This window comes from Sinocyclocheilus grahami, unplaced genomic scaffold (assembly GCF_001515645.1).
Source record: "Sinocyclocheilus grahami isolate Dianchi unplaced genomic scaffold, SAMN03320097.WGS_v1.1 scaffold419.1, whole genome shotgun sequence".
Classification (NCBI taxonomy): Eukaryota; Metazoa; Chordata; class Actinopteri; order Cypriniformes; family Cyprinidae; genus Sinocyclocheilus; species Sinocyclocheilus grahami.
This window is the reverse complement of record NW_015505598.1, coordinates 2,297,857-2,315,657: the sequence shown is the minus strand read 5'-3', so window position 1 is coordinate 2,315,657 and position 17,801 is coordinate 2,297,857. Positions and strand designations below refer to the sequence as shown.

General features: G+C 38.2%; 1 protein-coding gene across 1 annotated transcript; it reads right to left on the bottom strand.

The window, feature by feature from the left end:
• Window positions 1-717: 717 nt before the first annotated feature.
• LOC107551271 (cyclin-dependent kinase-like 1) lies at window positions 718-15,011 on the bottom strand. Its single transcript, XM_016232810.1, has 9 exons — window positions 14,825-15,011; window positions 14,612-14,733; window positions 13,006-13,078; window positions 11,582-11,672; window positions 10,829-11,029; window positions 10,023-10,105; window positions 9,881-9,937; window positions 4,578-4,730; window positions 718-848 (listed from the first exon to the last, which is right to left on the bottom strand). The coding sequence occupies exons 1-9, from the start codon at window positions 14,990-14,992 to the stop codon at window positions 747-749; spliced, it is 1,050 nt and encodes a 349-aa protein (XP_016088296.1). The 5' UTR covers window positions 14,993-15,011; the 3' UTR covers window positions 718-746.
• Window positions 15,012-17,801: the final 2,790 nt, after the last annotated feature.

The following is a 17,801-nucleotide window of genomic DNA, read 5'->3' as shown; positions in this document are numbered from 1 at the left end:
GAAGGAAAATCAACAGGAAATTGACAAGAAAAACAAACAAACAAAAAACTTTAATTTATCCATAACACTAGAACAGGGCAGATATATTATTTTCTTAATGGCACACAGAACTGATACTATCTTACAGTACATTAAAGCACACTGACAATTCTTCATTCATACTGTCAAGTTTATCGTAACTCTTTCTGTCCAGTTTTACCTTCCATCTCTCGCCTTCATACAGTGGCCGCAAAAAGACATTTAGAGACATTTTGACACTTAAATCACACTTAACATCTGAATGTCACTGCATTAGATAACAATCAAGTGGAATCCGCAAACAAAAGATGGTAGATCTTTTCTGAGCCTTTGTTTAGTGGCCTTTAAACAACTGTCAAACATACCATTTTGCTCAACAGACATGAAGTAGATGTTTTTGACACTAATTTATAATACTCTTAATACACTTAGAACTTTTTGCTCCATTAAATTTATAATTGTGTATATAATATATAACCTTTGTGCAGTTTCAGTGTTAAAATACTTTTTCCGGCCACTGTACATGCAGAATATCAGATTCAAGGACTCTGTCAACTTTAATAGTTTGAATACATTGTGTTAAAATAGCGATATTTCAGTAATATTACATTGTCAGTACTTCTATCTAAAAGCATTTCTGCTATCCTCTGTTGCTTGCAATAAATGCATTAACTCGTTCCACAGAAAACATATTTGCCCTACCAAACACCTTTGCACCAGTCCCAAGGTCAGATGTTGGGTAGATGATGGTCATGTTTGTGTCTGTTTTTATTCTTCATTTCAGGTGCTGGTGAGATGTTACTATTGGTCAGCTGGGGGAAGTATTGAGGCTGGAAAACAAAATTTCTCTCAATTAATAACCAACTAATGTTAAGTGAGCAACATGTATAATTAGCAGGGGTGCACATACATGTTTCAGCCTGGTTCTCATAAAAGCACCTGGAGATTTGGTTTGGTCCTCACACTGCACACAGTGTGACCCATTAAATATAAATATAAAATAATTAATAATAGTGATAATAATATTATTGCCCTTTTGTTTTAGTTTTTTTTAAATAAAATAATAATCAAAATAATAAAGTGTGATAATACTATTAGATCTTAAACTAAAGCGAGAGTATAAAATGAAAACACAATAATTTTACAGTAAACTTAAAAATTAGATGTTGATATTTACTTTTTTATTGAATTTTCATAATTTTCAAACTTAAAATCAGCTAACTTTTATTTTGGCGGGTTGCCGCGTTGCAGAGTGAAGTGCATCAGTAAATGAAATGTTACACCCTAATCCCTTCAAAGGGTTTACCCTCCGGAGTGAGAGCTTTTAAGGGTTCAAGGGTGTTTGGGACCAAACAACTGTTTCTTGAAGTGGCCTTCTGCGTCATCAGCCCGTGCCCACACGGAGGCGCCGTCATCATGGAACGAATCAGTGCAAAGGATCATGGGGGCCCGAAGTGTCCATCAGTTGTACCCTTCGAAATCCTTCATTCCGAAGGGCCCTTTTGAAGTGGCCAGTTTTGAGCACTTCGGTTTGGAACGACCCTTCAATATGGCGGCCATGATTTTTTCCGCTCCGAAGTGCCCTTCGGAGGGTGATATATCCCGTTTGGAACGCACCGATTGTGCTTTGAAAACGGCAGTGGATAGCCTGGATTTATGCTTTCAGTTTCAATAGAAATCTTATACATTACAGTTTGTCGATCTAAAATTGTAATTGTGCAACAGCTGTCAATCATCTCGTTATGCAAATGAGCCGTCTGAACTTATTTACACAGCACGTTTTTTTTTTTGTGGTCCTGATAATAAGGTTAGAAACCCAATTTCAAATTCAGTTTCTCTGCTGCAGTTCTAAAATCTTAATATGCACTTTTAACTTGTGCGGTGACTGTTTTTATAACTATATGTAACATCAGTAAACGTTTCCCTAATTCATGCATATTATGGCTTTTGAGTTTGACTGAGAATCTTTTGCGTGGTTTTCTTTGTTAGACTGATTACCTACTAAGGGGCTGTTTACACCTGGCCACTTCATGCGTTTTGTCTGATCGGATGGCTATCCAATCGTGAAAAGACCAGGTGTAAATGCCCTCCAAAACGCATTCGAGATGGATATAAATCTGATCGCTCAAACCACTTCAGGAGGTGGTCTGGGCCGTCCAGACGAAACTGGACAAGTGTAAATGCATCTGGCTGAAACCACATATGTAAATTTTACTCCTCCCAAAATGTTAAAATAATAAATGTATGTAGGCTATGACATTATAGTCCTATATTACTGTGCTAATGCAACACGCATCGCCGCTGAGCATTTCTTCAGCAAGTCGTCGCACAAACTGCCATGAATTAAACTGAAAGTAAGTGGCAGACGGTCAACACACAATCATCTTCATTAAAAGTAGTAATACAAACGTATCTTTCCAGTGCTGATGCTGCACGCTCTCCTACTGCGGTCTTTGATCTTGAAATAAGCTGATAATTAATAAAATGCAGCGTTTATCTTTTGATTTAGTTGACGTAAACTCCATTAAATTAAAATATAGTGTGGGAATTGAAGATCGGATTTATATCCATTTTGCGACTACTCATTTATGTGGCCAAGTGTAAATGGAAACGTGCAGTCTGCAGATGTATGGTCTCGCGGTCAGGCCAAATCGTGTATTGTGTGCGTTTGGAGGATTATAATGTTAAATGTCGGTTGAAACTGTCCTTAAGTCTGTGGTCTCCACCAGTTTTAAAATCGGTTAAAAATAATTACATTTGAAAAATGGTCTAGTACAGGGTTCCTCAAATCTTGCCCTGGAGGGCCAATGCGCTGCAGAGTTTAGCTCCAACCCTGATCAAACTCACCTACCTGTGATTTTCTAATGATCCTGAAGATATTGATTAGCTTGCTCAGGTGTGTTTGATTAGGGTTAGAGCTAAACTCTGCAGGAAAGTGGATCTCGTGGGCCAGATTTGAGGATCCCTGGTCTAGTATGTCCCAGACTTTAGTTCATGTGTCCTTCATTCCTATTCATTAGTTGCCATGGTTTTTTATTTGCCCTCATGTGTTGCACCTGTGTCTAGTTAACTCGATTAGTGTTTCCCTGTGTATTTAAGGCCTGTGTTTTGTTCAGTTCACTGGTCTGTTCTCATTGTGTATTTAGAGGTTTTTGTGTTCATTAGTGGTCTGCGTTTTGAGGAATAACTACCTACATTGCTGTGCATGTGCAAGAGTGAGGAAGAAATTAGCACTCCAACCATTACCACCAGCCCAGCGATGCCTGAGCCTGCCGCAGTAGGAGAGGAATTCTCTCTCAAACTCAGCCAGTTCCTCAGCCCCATCTCTGCTGTTTCCCTTCAATTCCTCCGCTCCTCCTCAAAAACAACCCTCCTATGGGAATTCACCTCGGACCTTCCAGACTCCAGCTTTGCCTGGAAAGATAATCTCCTTGCTCCACCTCAGGCCGCCGAGCCCTGGACTCACCTCGGCCTTCCAACTCTTCAGCTTTTCCTTGGCCCCATGCTCCCTCAGCTTCACCAGGGTCCATCAGACCTTGGAATCCACTGGACTTCCTCGTCCCTCCGGCTCTGCCTTGGTCAGTCGTCTGCCTCCACCAAGGTCTTCCAGTCTTCTGGCTGCACCTTGTCACTCCATCCCTCTGGTTCCATTTGGGCTCCTTCCACCTTGGTCCTCAGTCCCACTGCCTTCACCCTGGACCACCAAGCCCTTGTCTCCTCTTCGCCCCTGCTCCGCCTCGACGCACCAGACCTCCATTGCCACCCCGGAGGAGATGTTTTACACTTGTGTCTAGTTATTTATCTCCATTAATCCCTAATGTTTCCGTGTGCTTCAATTCACTGGTCACTTCTCGTTGTGTATTTGGCAGTTGTTGGTAGTTTTTGTTTTTGAGTAAATATCTATATTGCTGTGTTTCGATCCTTTACTCTGCAACCGGTAAATTAGCATGAGGCAGAGATCCCATAAAAGCACTACTGCAAGCCTTTGCAAATCATGTTGTACAATTATTATTATTATTTTTTTTTTTTAAATACTTCCCCTAAATTTTGCTTCTAAAAGGGACATGCATATGCAATAAGGTTAGCCACAAAAATAACTATGTCTATGCCTTTTTATTGAAAATTTCACTGCATGTCTTTGGTAATAGTCCTGACAGTCTTTTTTTTAATGTTAAAAGAGGGTTTGTGCTGGTGCAAGCTTTAAGTAAATCTGTCCCTTAATGTGTCAAATATAAGTTTGTGTGCTGTATTTGGCTGATCATCAACATCTTTAAACCTTAGAACATTAAACCAGTTTATTGTGATCATGTTGAAGAGTTGCATGAGCAAATGACCACACATTCTCAAAGAACATTTGGTGTCATGTTAAACTTTCTTTTCTTTAGTTTTTGTCATATGTGAGGAAATAAATCTCCTTCTAAACCTGCAGACTTGCATTGTTACTAATTTGGAATACAAGTCAATTTGTGTGACTTAAGTGAGTGTCTTAAACTTGAGTCTCAGAATTTATTTTCCATTTCTTGCTATTACTATTATTTTTCTTCAGTGTAGGTTCATACCGCGGGAGCTCTGCGTCTTGTGCCTTTCTCATAGCGTCTTGGGAGACGATCAGTTTCTCTGCCCCATCCTGTTCCCCCATCTTCCTGGAAGTATGGCAGCTCTAAAAGCTCTTCACATGACAACCTACCAGATGGATCCATTACTAGGCAGGACTATAGAGACGCACACACAAACACATACATTTCTTCAGACCTTATGTATGACATCCACCTGTATTACTACACAACTAGCCTACAAATAAAAACAATGCACTGTGGCCTTTTTATGGATCTTCTAGATTAAAAAACTTATTTTAGCATTTTATTTAGCATCTTATTTCAATAAAGAGATGGTTTTGACATATTGTTAAAACGTTATTTTAATATATAACAACGAAACGTATACATCCTTTAGATCTTAACATGTTGGCCATTTAGAATTTTGTTAAAAATGCTGTATTTTATAAATACATTAGCATAACATTATTAACTTGACACAATCATCACCATGTCCTAAAAGAGCCCGAGAAGTCTCTGTCAGCACTACTTAGTAGTAAAAAAATTAACATATAAGCTTATACATTTTTACATAAAAAGCAGCCAATCATACTTCAGTGGTAATAATGTTAAATCACAGGGGTCCCCAATTGTGTTCCTGGAGATCTTGCTTTTCCACTGACTAACAGAAGTGATTAGTCAGACAGTTATTTATTTATTTAATTTTTTTGCATTGCTTGTTATGTCTATTGTGCTTAAAGGGATAGTTAACCCAAAAATGAAAATTCTGTCATTAATTACTCACCCTCATGTTGTTCCAAACCCGTGAGGCCTTCGTTCAACTTCGGAACACAAATTAAGATATTTTTGATGAAATCTGAGAGCTCTCTGACCCTCTACTCATAGACAGCAAGGGTCCTACCACAATCAAGGCACAGAAACGTAGCAAAGACATCAGTAAAATAGTCCATGTGACATCAGGGGTTCAACTGTAATTTTATGAAGCTACGAGAATACTTTTTGTGCGCAAAGAAAAAAAAAGACTTTCTTCAACAATTCTTCTCCTCATCCTGTCTCCTGTGGCATGCCGCCATTGTGGACATAAGATCACGACGTATGTGCTTGCTTCCGCTTCACGTAAACGACGCATGTGCATGTTCAACGTAAGCAGTAGAACCATGCGTATGCGGCATTTACATGAAGCGGAAGCGAGCACATGTGTCGTGTTACACGGTCCGCAATGGTGTCGCAGGAGATGGGATGACGAGGAGAAGAATTTTTGAATAAAATAGTTCCCTTTCGAAATGGAAAAGTAATTAACATTTATGAATGTGTCAGGGGAAAATACTAAGGAGATTTGAATTATTTATTAATAAACTAGTGTATTCTGAGTAAGTGTCGCAAAGATGTTGACGATCGTGACTCGCCATCTCCTCATTGGATGCGCCTTTAGAGAGAAATGCATCTTTAAGGATTAATGAAAGAGTTTTTGTTTTCGATTTGAATTATTTCGTTAAAGTAGAGAATTTAAAGCTTTCTATAAATATATATATTATCATGTCTGTGTGGCATGTATTCGCTGAGTTTCGGTTCATTTGTGACGGCAAAGCGCATCCTGTTTGTTTTCTTTGTTTTACAAAAGCACAAAGTTTTGTTGATATTGTGGGTGCACACAAATAAATATGACCCTTTACAAATATAGACCTTTACAGTTTCGAATTATGTATTATTCTTACCTTTATGAGCAAAAATGACGGTGTATTTTAAGTTGTTTCCACTGTTATTAGTGATCGCGCTGGCGACTCCTTGTCCTGCAAAGCACGCTTTAGCTTCCACTCTCCGCACAAATGATTGGACATGCGCCTAATAGCGCACATTTATCTAGGTTAAACATTTAAACTAAAATTGTGATATATGCTTGAACTGTTTTATATCTATAGATTTTACTTAGGCGAGTCATGATGATTTGAGAAGGCTAAATTGATCAAATATAGGCTATGATCAACTCACATGTCTGCCGCTGGCTGCTTGGTTGTCACTTTGCCATTACATACAAAACTGAACTAATTTAATTGCTAAAACAGTAGTACAAGCTGTTTTGAGAGAAGGGAAAAAAAGACGGGCTCGGGTCGGACTCGGGCCAAGAATGCTGATAAGCTGTTGGAGAGAGCCGGGCTAGAGTCTATATTTGAGGCCCCTGTAGGGCTCTAGAGTTGTAGGCTTTTTGTCAGCCTCCTTACAGCCTCCTCCTTTGTCAGTCTTTAGCGTGGGGCGTAGTTAGGCCTCCTCTCGTTTTAGAAAGTCGTCATGCTGAGGCCTCTGCTCCTAAAGCTTGGCTAGGTATTGGCTAGGTAGAATCGAGTGTTGCCAGGCATGTTGTATTTAGGCCTCCACTCTGTAGAGCTTCACGGGCCAGTTGGCTCTGATTGCTAGGCTCTCTGTGAGCTTTCTTGGATGCTGGCCTCAATAAGAGCATAGTTAAGACTTCCTTTTTCCTGTGAAGGCCTCCGTTCTTGAGAAGCTTCGGTCTATGGTGCTGCTGGTACAGGGGTGAGGACTCCTCTGAGTCTTTGACTTGGTTCAGCCATTTAGGCACTCATCCCTTCAGCATGGTGGCATGGGTATTCCGTTCATCAAAAGCGCCCTCTAGGGGACGCAGCATGGAGTTCCCATTCGAAAGGGACCGTCTCAGGTTACGCATGTAACCATGGTTCCGACATGATGCGTCCCTTTGCCACTCTTCAGGAATTCCTGCACGTCTCCTTCAGGCAAGAAGTGGATGACGCCTTTTACAGGTGCCCTTTTATACTCTCAGTCACACCTGTCGTGACGTCATAGGCTGCCGCCTGCCAATGTCAAGTTCATTGTCGTGTTTAGACTCATGCTTCAGACACTGGTCATGCCAAAGACATTCCCCAAAAGCGCCCTCTAGGGGACGCAGCGTCTCGTTCCCCTTCTCGGGGAACCATGGTTACATGCGTAACCTGAGACGTTATTTTTGTTTTCTTTGAGCACAAAAAGTATTCTCGTAGCTTTGTAAAATTACGGTTGAACCCATTGCCACATGGAATATTTTACTGATGTTCTTGCTACGTTTCTGTGCCTTGATCGTGGTAATATCCTTGCTGTCTATGGGAGGGTCAGAGAGCTCTCGAATTTCATGAAAAAATTTCTTAATTTGTGTTCCGAAGGTCTTACGGGTTTGGAACGACATGAGAGTGAGTAATTGATGACAGAATTTTCAATTTTGGGTGAACTATTCATTTCAGTGTCGAACTGTCCTGCTGTAGTTTTGATTTGAACTATTCACATGCTCCAGGTTTTCGGTTTTCTAATTATAAAGTAGAGTACAGCTGTATTTACTCAAGCTTTGATCAGCCATATATTTAACTGGAGTCCGAAAACACCAGCACTTGTGTAAAGCCCCCCTCGGGTAAAGATTTGCAAGTCGTTACTATACACCTCTACTAGAGACAACAAACTTGTGGGAAGGTCAGAAATTCCACTACTCAGGCCCACCCACAAACATCCATGCCACTACGTGGTGCTATGATAAAGTAATTTGCTTTTCAGTTCATATTTCAGGAACCATAGTCAGGGGTGCCGTAACGGGGGGGACGGGCTGGGAAGGTTAGGACGGTTTCCTAACCTAACCCAATCTTCACCAGACTTTGCACGAAGTGATTCTACACCATGCAGGCAAAAATAAATGTATATCCAAGCATTGAAAAGATAATTAGTTTTATGGCATCACATATTTTCATGAATTGACCTATTTCTGCCAAATGCAAAGTCAAAAGTTTCCGACATTTTGAGTTATTTAAAAATCCTACTTATCCTCTGTAATTTGTCTGATTTGCACAAAATTGGGTATCCACCAACCCGAGATGCCCCTGAGAACTTTTTTTTTTTTTTCAAAAGATTTTTGATTTGTTTAATCAGTGTATTGATATTAGCAAATATTTTTGTGCATGTGGCCCATAATTACTTCTTGTTGTGAATGCAATGTCGAAACATGCCAAATATAACTAATTCTGATGCCTGGGGGACTTCTAAAAAATCTGCCATTTATATCAGCCATTTATATAATTTATATCAAAGCCATTTGTATGAATACTGATGTTGTCCACCAGAAGGAGCCACAGGATAATTAAGAAATCTGTGTAAACAGTTCAATATATTAACTTGAAATGAAAACGCATATAAATCATTTTTAGCTTAACAGAGTTTAATATAATCCATTTGTAAAGAAATCTGTGATCTCCAAAAGGCTTACTGATTTAAAAATTGTACCTTTTTTTGTATATCTCAATGAAATCGTGTCTGGTTGCTATATAGACATGGCTGAAGGTATGCATTTTATCAGTTCATAAATTTCTTGGAAATCGATTTCCTGATATAGACGTTGCTAGTGCCATGCTCTACTTGTTTGACAGCATTGTGAGAACACCATGTTTAAATCTAGATGTGAAGATTATCACTGGCGTCTGTCTGTGGCATGTGGCATGGGAGAGTTATATAATCAGTAAATAAAGTAATAAACTTTTGTCCTATATTAAAATTAAGTTATACATATATAAAAAGTAAATATGAACATCATCAGTCCGGTGTAGAGAAAAGAAAAAGAAAATAAAAAAAACCAAGATGAAGCCCGTGCATCTCTTTCAGGTAACTTATGTTTATAATCCTTTGAAACATGTTTGGCTGTTGACATTAATAACGTGTTTTAATGTAGGTAAGATTTTCACCATCACCAACGCATCTGCCTTAATAGTTTCCATGACTTAAAAAGCATTATATAAAAACAATGAGGCAATAATGATTGGTTAATTAATAATAAGCATACGGTTTCATTGAATAACACTGTTAAAATACATAATGTAATACAAAATGTATTACATATTATTACAAATGCCTGCAAAATTTAAATATCCACTTTAATTTTTGGCCACCTTTTTTGCAATAGAAATGCTACCGGTCTCTATAATTTCTTCAACAAAAACACGTGGACATCACAACCCTTACAAATATTAACCATGGTTTTATAGTGTGATTTCTGAATGCTTGAGACAATAATATCAAACTGTATTAATAAAATCATAGCCATAGGTCACTGTCTATAGCTACAATTGTAATTTATAAATAATACAATTTAATTACAATTTATTTACTTTTATATTTTCTTAAAGTTCTATTTTGACCCCTATACTAGGTGGGGTTTTTTTCCGATAATATTTGAGGGAGGGGGCACAACAATACAATTCTGATTAGGGCACCCATTTGGCCATCAGCGGCCCTGTATATAATATCCTGTATCGACATCTCACCTTCATCACAGTAATAGCATGAGGAGAAACACCATGGAACCTCTTCTCTAGTGGCTCCTACAACAATAAAATCAAATTCAGTTACATTCCAAACTGATGTTTTTTACAAGTAGCTGTGTACTTTTGTGAGAATTTGTGCTACCATGATATCAGGCTCAGGGATGCTGACTCCACTAAAGAAGACATTGGAGCGGAACACCTGCTGATGCCGTGGGATCAAGTCACCTATCGGGGTCAAAGTTCAGAGGTCAAGAGTCAGTGTATAGCTGTTTTTTTTATGAGATTTAGACCAAAATTTTGTCATACAACTGAAATGAAATATGCTCTTAATTAAAGTGGTGAAGTTCAATGGATAATAATTATCTGCCATTTGATTCAATTATGATTAAATCTTTACAATATATCACAGTCAAATGGCAGAAATAAATTGTAGTGGCTACAACTGCTGACTATGGAAGCTTTTTTCTGCCACTGAAAAGTAATTGTGACTTTTTATCTCACAATCCTGACTTCTTTTCTCACAATTGCGAGTTTACTTTTCACAATTCTGACTTTTTTCGAAGAAATTTGTGATATAAACTTGCTGTTCTGATAATTGTTTCTCAAATATAAAGTCACAATTGCATTATGATGTCATAATTCCGAGAAATAAACTTGAATGAAAATAGTATTTTTTCCCCCTTATATAAAAAGTCGCAATTACCTTATTTATTTGTTAAATTCTGTGGCAGAAATGGGCTTCCACCAATTAGATGATAACATATGTAAACAGGACGGTTCCTAATTATTCAAATCTTTTGAAATATATTTGCTTTAATTATTTCTTTTGTTAATTACTAGATTTCAATTGGATTTTAAATTCCACGTTTTAAGCGGTCTCAGACTTTTGGACCCTTTTGTATGTAACCTTCAACATTCAAACTTCTTCCTTTCTTTTACATTTAGTACCCAATGTTTGTCGTATGAGGTGCAGCTGATCCACGTCAGAACGTCCCGGCCAAAGAGGATTTCCAGAAAGTAGTTCGGCAAAGACACAACCGAGGGCCCACACATCCACTGGGGGACCGTACTGAGTATCTCCGACCAAGAGCTCTGGGGCCCGGTACCATCGTGTTGCCACATAATCAGTATAATCATCACCTGGACCAGCTGTTTCAAGCACACACACACACAAAAACACACGTTTTTACAGCTAAATCTAAATGAGGACCTTCCATAGACTTTTTGTTTTTATATGCAGCTAGTTATAAATACTATATCCTAACCCTGACAGAAACCTTTCTGCATTTTTGCAACTTTGTTTACTTTACACCATTTTTACAAATGAGGACATCCTCAAAAGGAGGTTTTGCGAGAGCTAATTTCTGGATACAAATGTGTCCCCAAAACATGGATAAGTAGCTACGCACACATACTGTAGATTCAGAATTACATGTACATCATACAGAAAGGATTACAACATGCTGATGGATAGACCTTGTGTTAGCCTATAGTAACAATATGCTGAAACCCAAGGAGGATGCATGTAAGCAGATCCCGATTGGCTGATTGCACCTGTGAGGCTTCACGCTGCCCTGAAAGTGAGCTCAGGACGCATGACAGCTGATATAGGTAGGAAGTATAAATAAGTCATTAATGAAGTGAAGATGCTAAATGCACATAAATGGCTAGAGAGTGAGTGAGTGGGGCAAAGACACTTACTGAGGATGCGAGCAAAGCCAAAATCACATAGTTTGATCACACCGGTCTTAGTCAGAAGAATGTTCTCCGGTTTGACGTCCCGATGGATACACTGGTATACACACACAAAGACTGACACTGTCAGAGATACATACACAAAACTCCCACTATAATAAGGCAGGGATTTTTTAAAGACATCTTCTTTCTAAAAAACAAAAAAATCATCTTAACACAGGTAATAGAAATGATCTAGCAAGAATGTAGCACCAAAACAGCTCAATAAGAGTCCAAATTTGCAGTATTCATAAATTATAGCCAAATAATACCCAGATGACCTACTACTTCCACTGAGATTCTGAAGTGTGCGTTCAATGGACACTTCACTTTCCCATGAGGCAACAGGAGAGGACTTGTAAATGCACGAAAGTGGCACAACTGACAATGCCAAGATGGCAGTTGTAGGTTGTTTGGATTGCATTATATTGCACATACCCATACTTAGTACGCTCTTCATCAAATGTAAAGGGCCATTCACATAGAATGCATTTTTCCATTCCACTGCGCTATTTTCCATTGATAATCCAGCGTTATGCTCAAGTTAAAAGAAGTTTGACTTTTTAAAAAAAAAACATGTCTCTAGACCTTGCATGTTTCCCATTCCCACTGCCCCGCATCTCACGTTTTGTGGTTATTTTTACCGCCACTGTCCACAAACCCCAGTGTTCAAAACTAATGATGAACTAGCATAGAGTACGTTACTGGCCACTGTTTCAGTACGTCAAATGCAAAACACATTTCTATGGATCTATTGAATGGTTATGCTGCACCATAATAAATATCAAAATGTGACGGCAATGCGTATCAAATGAATATCAAATGAATATCAAAATTTGACTTCTGCTTCCATTGATGACGAGCAGAGATTGGTGGCAGCAAGTTGTTGATAGATTTCAGTGATTCAAGTGGAGGGAAAACTTCAGAAATTTTAATGAAGTTCATTTTTTTTGTATTTGGTGCACTTGGTGGAATACATGCGATTAAAATGTTTATATGTCTGTTTATTGAAATCGGCATACGCCACATGTTTTATTACAATTATGGTTACTGAGATTATGAGCTTAATTGCATCATTTTGATCAAAATATTGCTAACTTTTAATTGCAATATAAATGTCATAATATTCACATTATGAGGTTACATGTAACTCAGTGACTCCTTCATTACTCACAAAAATACACTGAAAAATCCTCACCACTAATGCGAACTGAGAGCCTGCTGTATGTCATGAGATTAGCAAATTTCTTATTCCAAGATATTTTTTATTGTTAGTTGTCTCCTTATTCCAGAAATGAGGTTCTTCAATAGTGTGACTTTTCACAGTTGTCTGTAGCATTCATAAGTGACACACACTGGTAGACAGGAAAAGAGAGGATGGACATACTGACATTGTGTTTGTGACAGAAGTTCACGGCCTGTAGAGTTTGCCACACAATACTCTTGAGTTGTGCCTCAGGAACCCTAAAGAGAAAAAAGGACAAATGTTCATATCAAGCCTCATAGATTCTGCTAACTACAGATTTTTGGCATAGCTGGCAGGATCTACCAACAGTTCTCTAAATATCAGTGCAGCTCCCGTATATCTGCAGTAACCATGAGCCTGTAGTCACTGGCAACCCGTTCCTTTGTTTTGAGAAGCAGCTAAGGTTACGATTGAAAGGCCTTCTGGGAAAGAGAGAGAGAATGCTGGGCAGCCACAGCCTTTGTGGTCTGACCAGTTTAGGAGCTTGGAAAAACAACAGCTAGATACAGTCTATAGAAGTCAGCATGATATAACATTAAAGAATCAAGAAGACTGCATTGTGAAAAGTGTGCATTCCAGGTCGTAGGAGAGGAGGGGGTTGCAAAGAAAGAGCGATTGGTGAAGTCAGCTGAAAAGAAAGTTGTTTCTAGGGTGAGACGAGTATTACTTTTGAATGGAAGATTACAGAGGCAAACATTTTTGAGATGATTTTGATTTAGAGATAACAGTATAAACATAATTTGTGAGCCTGGAGCACAAAAGCAGTGTTAAGTCGCTGGGGGATATTTGTAGCAATAGCCAACAATACATTGTATGGGTCAAAATTATAGATTTTTCATTTATGCCAAAAATCATTAGGATATTAAGTAAAGATCATGTTCCATGAAGATATTTAGTAAATGTCCTACTGTAAATATATTAAAACTTAATTTTCTGATTAGTAATATGCATTGCTAAGAACTTAATTTGCATAAATTTAAAGGTGATTTTTTTTTTTTTTCAATATTTAGATTTTTTTGCACCCTCAAATTCCAGATTTTCAAATAGTTGTATCTCGATCAAATTAATGTAAAAAAAAATCTCAATTTTGAAAAATTGACACTTAAGACTGGTTTTGTGGTTCAGGGTCACATAAAGTTAGGGCTGTTGAGTGATTAAATTTTTTTATTTAATTTTTATTCTAATTACATGATGTGTCGATTAATCGAATGAATCACAAATAATTTCATAAGTTTTGGCTGAGAAATTACCCCTCAAATTATATTTTAAAATCATTATTCTGTTGTAATAGACACTGCAAAAAAAAAGGAGCTTTAGAAATATTTATATTTTAATTCAATATAACAAATACTACAACAGTATAAAATATTCAATAATATGTACAATTTAATAGAAAAAAAAAAGAAAAAGAAAAGTTTGAGGGAAGGGGAAAAATCAAGAAAAGCTTGAAATATCTTAAAACTAAAAACTACTGAATTTCTTTGATGTTTCCTGTAATTTTTTATTTTATTTTTTTTATATTAAAATAATATTCTACTGTGGATATTGCTAGGGGCTGCATTAACCATGGGCCTGTAGTCACTGGCAACCAGTTCCTTTGTTTTGAGAAGCAGCTAAGGTTACGATTGAAAGGCCTTCTGGGAAAGAGAGAGAGAATGCTGGGCAGCCACAGCTGTGAGTCAAGTACCATTCTTTATATTAAAAGTATATATATATAAAAAAAGAAAAAAGAATAAGGAAATGTGACTGACCCTCTGGGGTGTTTGTCCAGTTCATTTAGAACAGTTTGCTCACAGAACTCAAAGACTAGATGAAGACGTCTCTTTCTCCTGAAGACCTCAAGCAAGTTCACCAGATTCACATGCTTCAGCTGCTACATACATACAAACGAAAATGTTTATGTATAAGCGTGTAAATGTTTGGGGGATTTACAATAAGCAAACATCTCCATATCTACCATCTACCTTCAGCATGCGGATTTCTCTCAGTGCGATCTTCTTGATGACCGGGTCATCCTCAGACTCAACAAATTTTTTAATGGCCACTATCTGACCGGTGTCCCTGTGTCTGCATTTGAACACCACTCCGTATGAGCCCTCGCCGATCTTAGCCAGTTTCTCATACTTATCCATCTCCCAGAGAGCACGAAGAGTTACATACTGCAAACAAACAAACACACAGAGTCATACTGTATGGTGTGGAACAACTAAAAGGTCAAAATATGAATTAAAGTTTAAGAAGAAACACTACGGTATATGGCCAAAAGTACAGACACCTGAACACCACTTCCACACATGCTATTAATTTCAAAATCCACGGCCATTAATAGGGAGTTATTTCTATATGAACCTCAGTCTGTGCACAAGGCATTCAATGTCATGCTTAAAGGTGGGGTAAGCGATTTTTCAAAAACGCTTTAGAAAACTGATTCGGCCCGAATAGCAAAACAAACTTGTAGCCAGTCAGCAGTAAGGGGCGTGTCTACTCATGATGTGGAGGAGAGAGCGTTCAGTGCACAGGACGGACATTAGCGAGCCGAGCGACAGAAAGATAGATAGAGGTGGCGGATAAAAAAACAAAAGAGGAAAACGTCTGCGGAACAAACGAAGGCTTAAGGCAATAAGGCAAGAAGTAGGACCCGTGTAAATATCGGATCAGCTTTCCAGCGCTGGAGAGAACTCAAAGAGCGGAAGGCCAGCGATCGGATGCTGAGATTGCTTTGTTTCTTCTCGATAGGTGAGTAACACCGTGTCTGCGCCACAACAGCTAAAATCTGTCTAGTACACTGGACACGACAAAGCGACCGTTGAAAATCATTTGAAATTTGTGTCAATACGTCATGAATAGAACGCAGCAGCAGTTTTCTGTCGGGGATTTGTCGTGTCGTGCCGCACCGCATCCAGTGTAAGCCATAGATATGTATATATATCTATGCTGTAGACAGCATCACTGATTATAATGAGTTCTATAGTATTTTGTCGCGCTGTGCCACACGCGTCCGGTGTAGACACGGTGTAACATTGGTTTTGCTTTGTTTCACAGAACTAATCGTTGTCTGGGTTGCATACGTATGTGTGGGGCGGAGCTATCAAAATAGGGGCGAGACCCTTTTGGGGTAGGGGCGTGTTTGTTTTGGCGATTTCAAATGTCAACATTTGCTACCAGAAATCACTTACCCCACCTTTAAAAAAAAAAGGAGCCTCTCCAAACTGTTGCCACAAACTTGGAAGCACAAAATTCTCTAGAATGTCACTGAATGGTGTCGATTTATTTTCACAGTAACTCTTTATTTTGATGGCCCCCTACTGAAATTCTGTTGACTGTAAGTAACTCTGCCTCTAACTCTCATTAGAGTATTAGTTGACTGATAGGTTAGTAGAATAATTTGACATGCACTTGCAAAGTTAGTCAGTAGAATCTCTTGTTGGGGGAAGATGAAAATAAAGTGATATAAGATATTAAGCAGACACTAATACACTAATGACTGCTAGTTGGCATTGAGCTGCAAAGTCGCAAAATATCAAAATAAAGTGTAACCATTTTCACAGAAATTCCCGGAAACTAAAGCTAAGCTAAACTAAAGATAAATTAGAGAGGAGCATCCACATACGTTTGCATGCATAGTGTTTATTTATTTATTTATTTTTGTTAACTTGCCTATATACTCAGTTGTCTTCATTTAAAGAAGTCAGTTAAGTATGTCAGGTATCTGACAAACCATTCTGTACAGCTAATGCAATTAACATTGACATTAAGTTAATATAATCAATTACACTCTAAAAAATGCTACCAGCCGTAACCCAGCAAAACAACCCAATTGCTGGGTTTGTCCCTATTTTACCCAGCACTGGGTTGTGTTTAACCCAGCATTTTTTAGAGTGTACTAATAATAAAAATTAGAAATAAATGTAGGCCTTTATATATTTCCAAAGCTTAAAATATCATATTAAAGCACATGTTTGTCATTATTAAGCCTAAGTTGTATTCATGTTAATATTCATTCACACTATCATAGTTGTCATCCAGTACAGGCTCCAGTCTTCAAATATATATATTTTTTTAAGTTTGTCTATTTAATGAATACCTAATTAAATATTTATGAGAATGATGGGTTATTTTAATAAAATATGCAAACTGTTTATCATCTAAAAGACTTACCATGATACCAAGAAAGAAAAAATGTCTAATTCAAAAGCTAAAATGTGAATGTGGCACAGTAAGTAGCCTGGTCACCTTACCTGAGGAGCGACTCGGTGTCAATTACAATTCCAAAACTTTTCTCATCTCCTCTATGTTACAGAATAACAGTACTTCCTCTTTGGCTGTGAACATTAGTTCACTGTTTATTACAGTCGCAAATATTCCTCGTGAGCTCCAAACATGCAGCTCTTTTAGTTGAGTGCCTGCACTTTCCTGAGGCATTGTCTTCCAGAAAGCTGCATCCTAGTAACCATAAGCCGTCGCTCCGGTAGAACGGCATATGAGTCACACTGGATACTCGTCGATGTATTCACTCCAGCGAGTCCTTTTAGAAGCGTAGTTACGCGCAGACGCCGAGAAGAAATGAAGGAGAAGATCTGGCAGCGCAGGATCTGAGCTCTAGCTGAGCATTGTGACACAACCCTTCCACCTCTGACACTGTGAGGCTCATATCTCAGTGCACTGGGGCTCTATTATATATAATGTTACATTACAATTATTTCTTGTCTCGTCTAAATTGGAGTTTTCCAACGAGGGTTCTAGTTTTAACCCCAGTGGGCCGCCAAGGGGTGCTAGTTCACTGAAAATTACATGTAAAAAGCTTGCTTTGATCTAATATGGTAAGCTCTATACAAATTATTATTATTATTATTTTTTATCATTAAAAAAATGACCGATAATTCTAACCCTAACCATGCCCTTGCTCCTAAACCTAACTATACTCTCTAAAAAATGCTGGGT

Coding starts and splice junctions, on each gene's coding strand:
- LOC107551271 (XM_016232810.1), bottom strand. CDS start 14,992: ATGGATAAGTATGAGAAACTGGCTAAGATCGGCGAGGGCTCATACGGA. Junction 11,673..13,005: donor ACTTCTGTCACAAACACAAT/GTCAGTATGTCC, acceptor TGTGTATACCAG/TGTATCCATCGGGACGTCAA. Junction 10,106..10,828: donor CCTCATACGACAAACATTGG/GTACTAAATGTA, acceptor TGACCCCGATAG/GTGACTTGATCCCACGGCAT.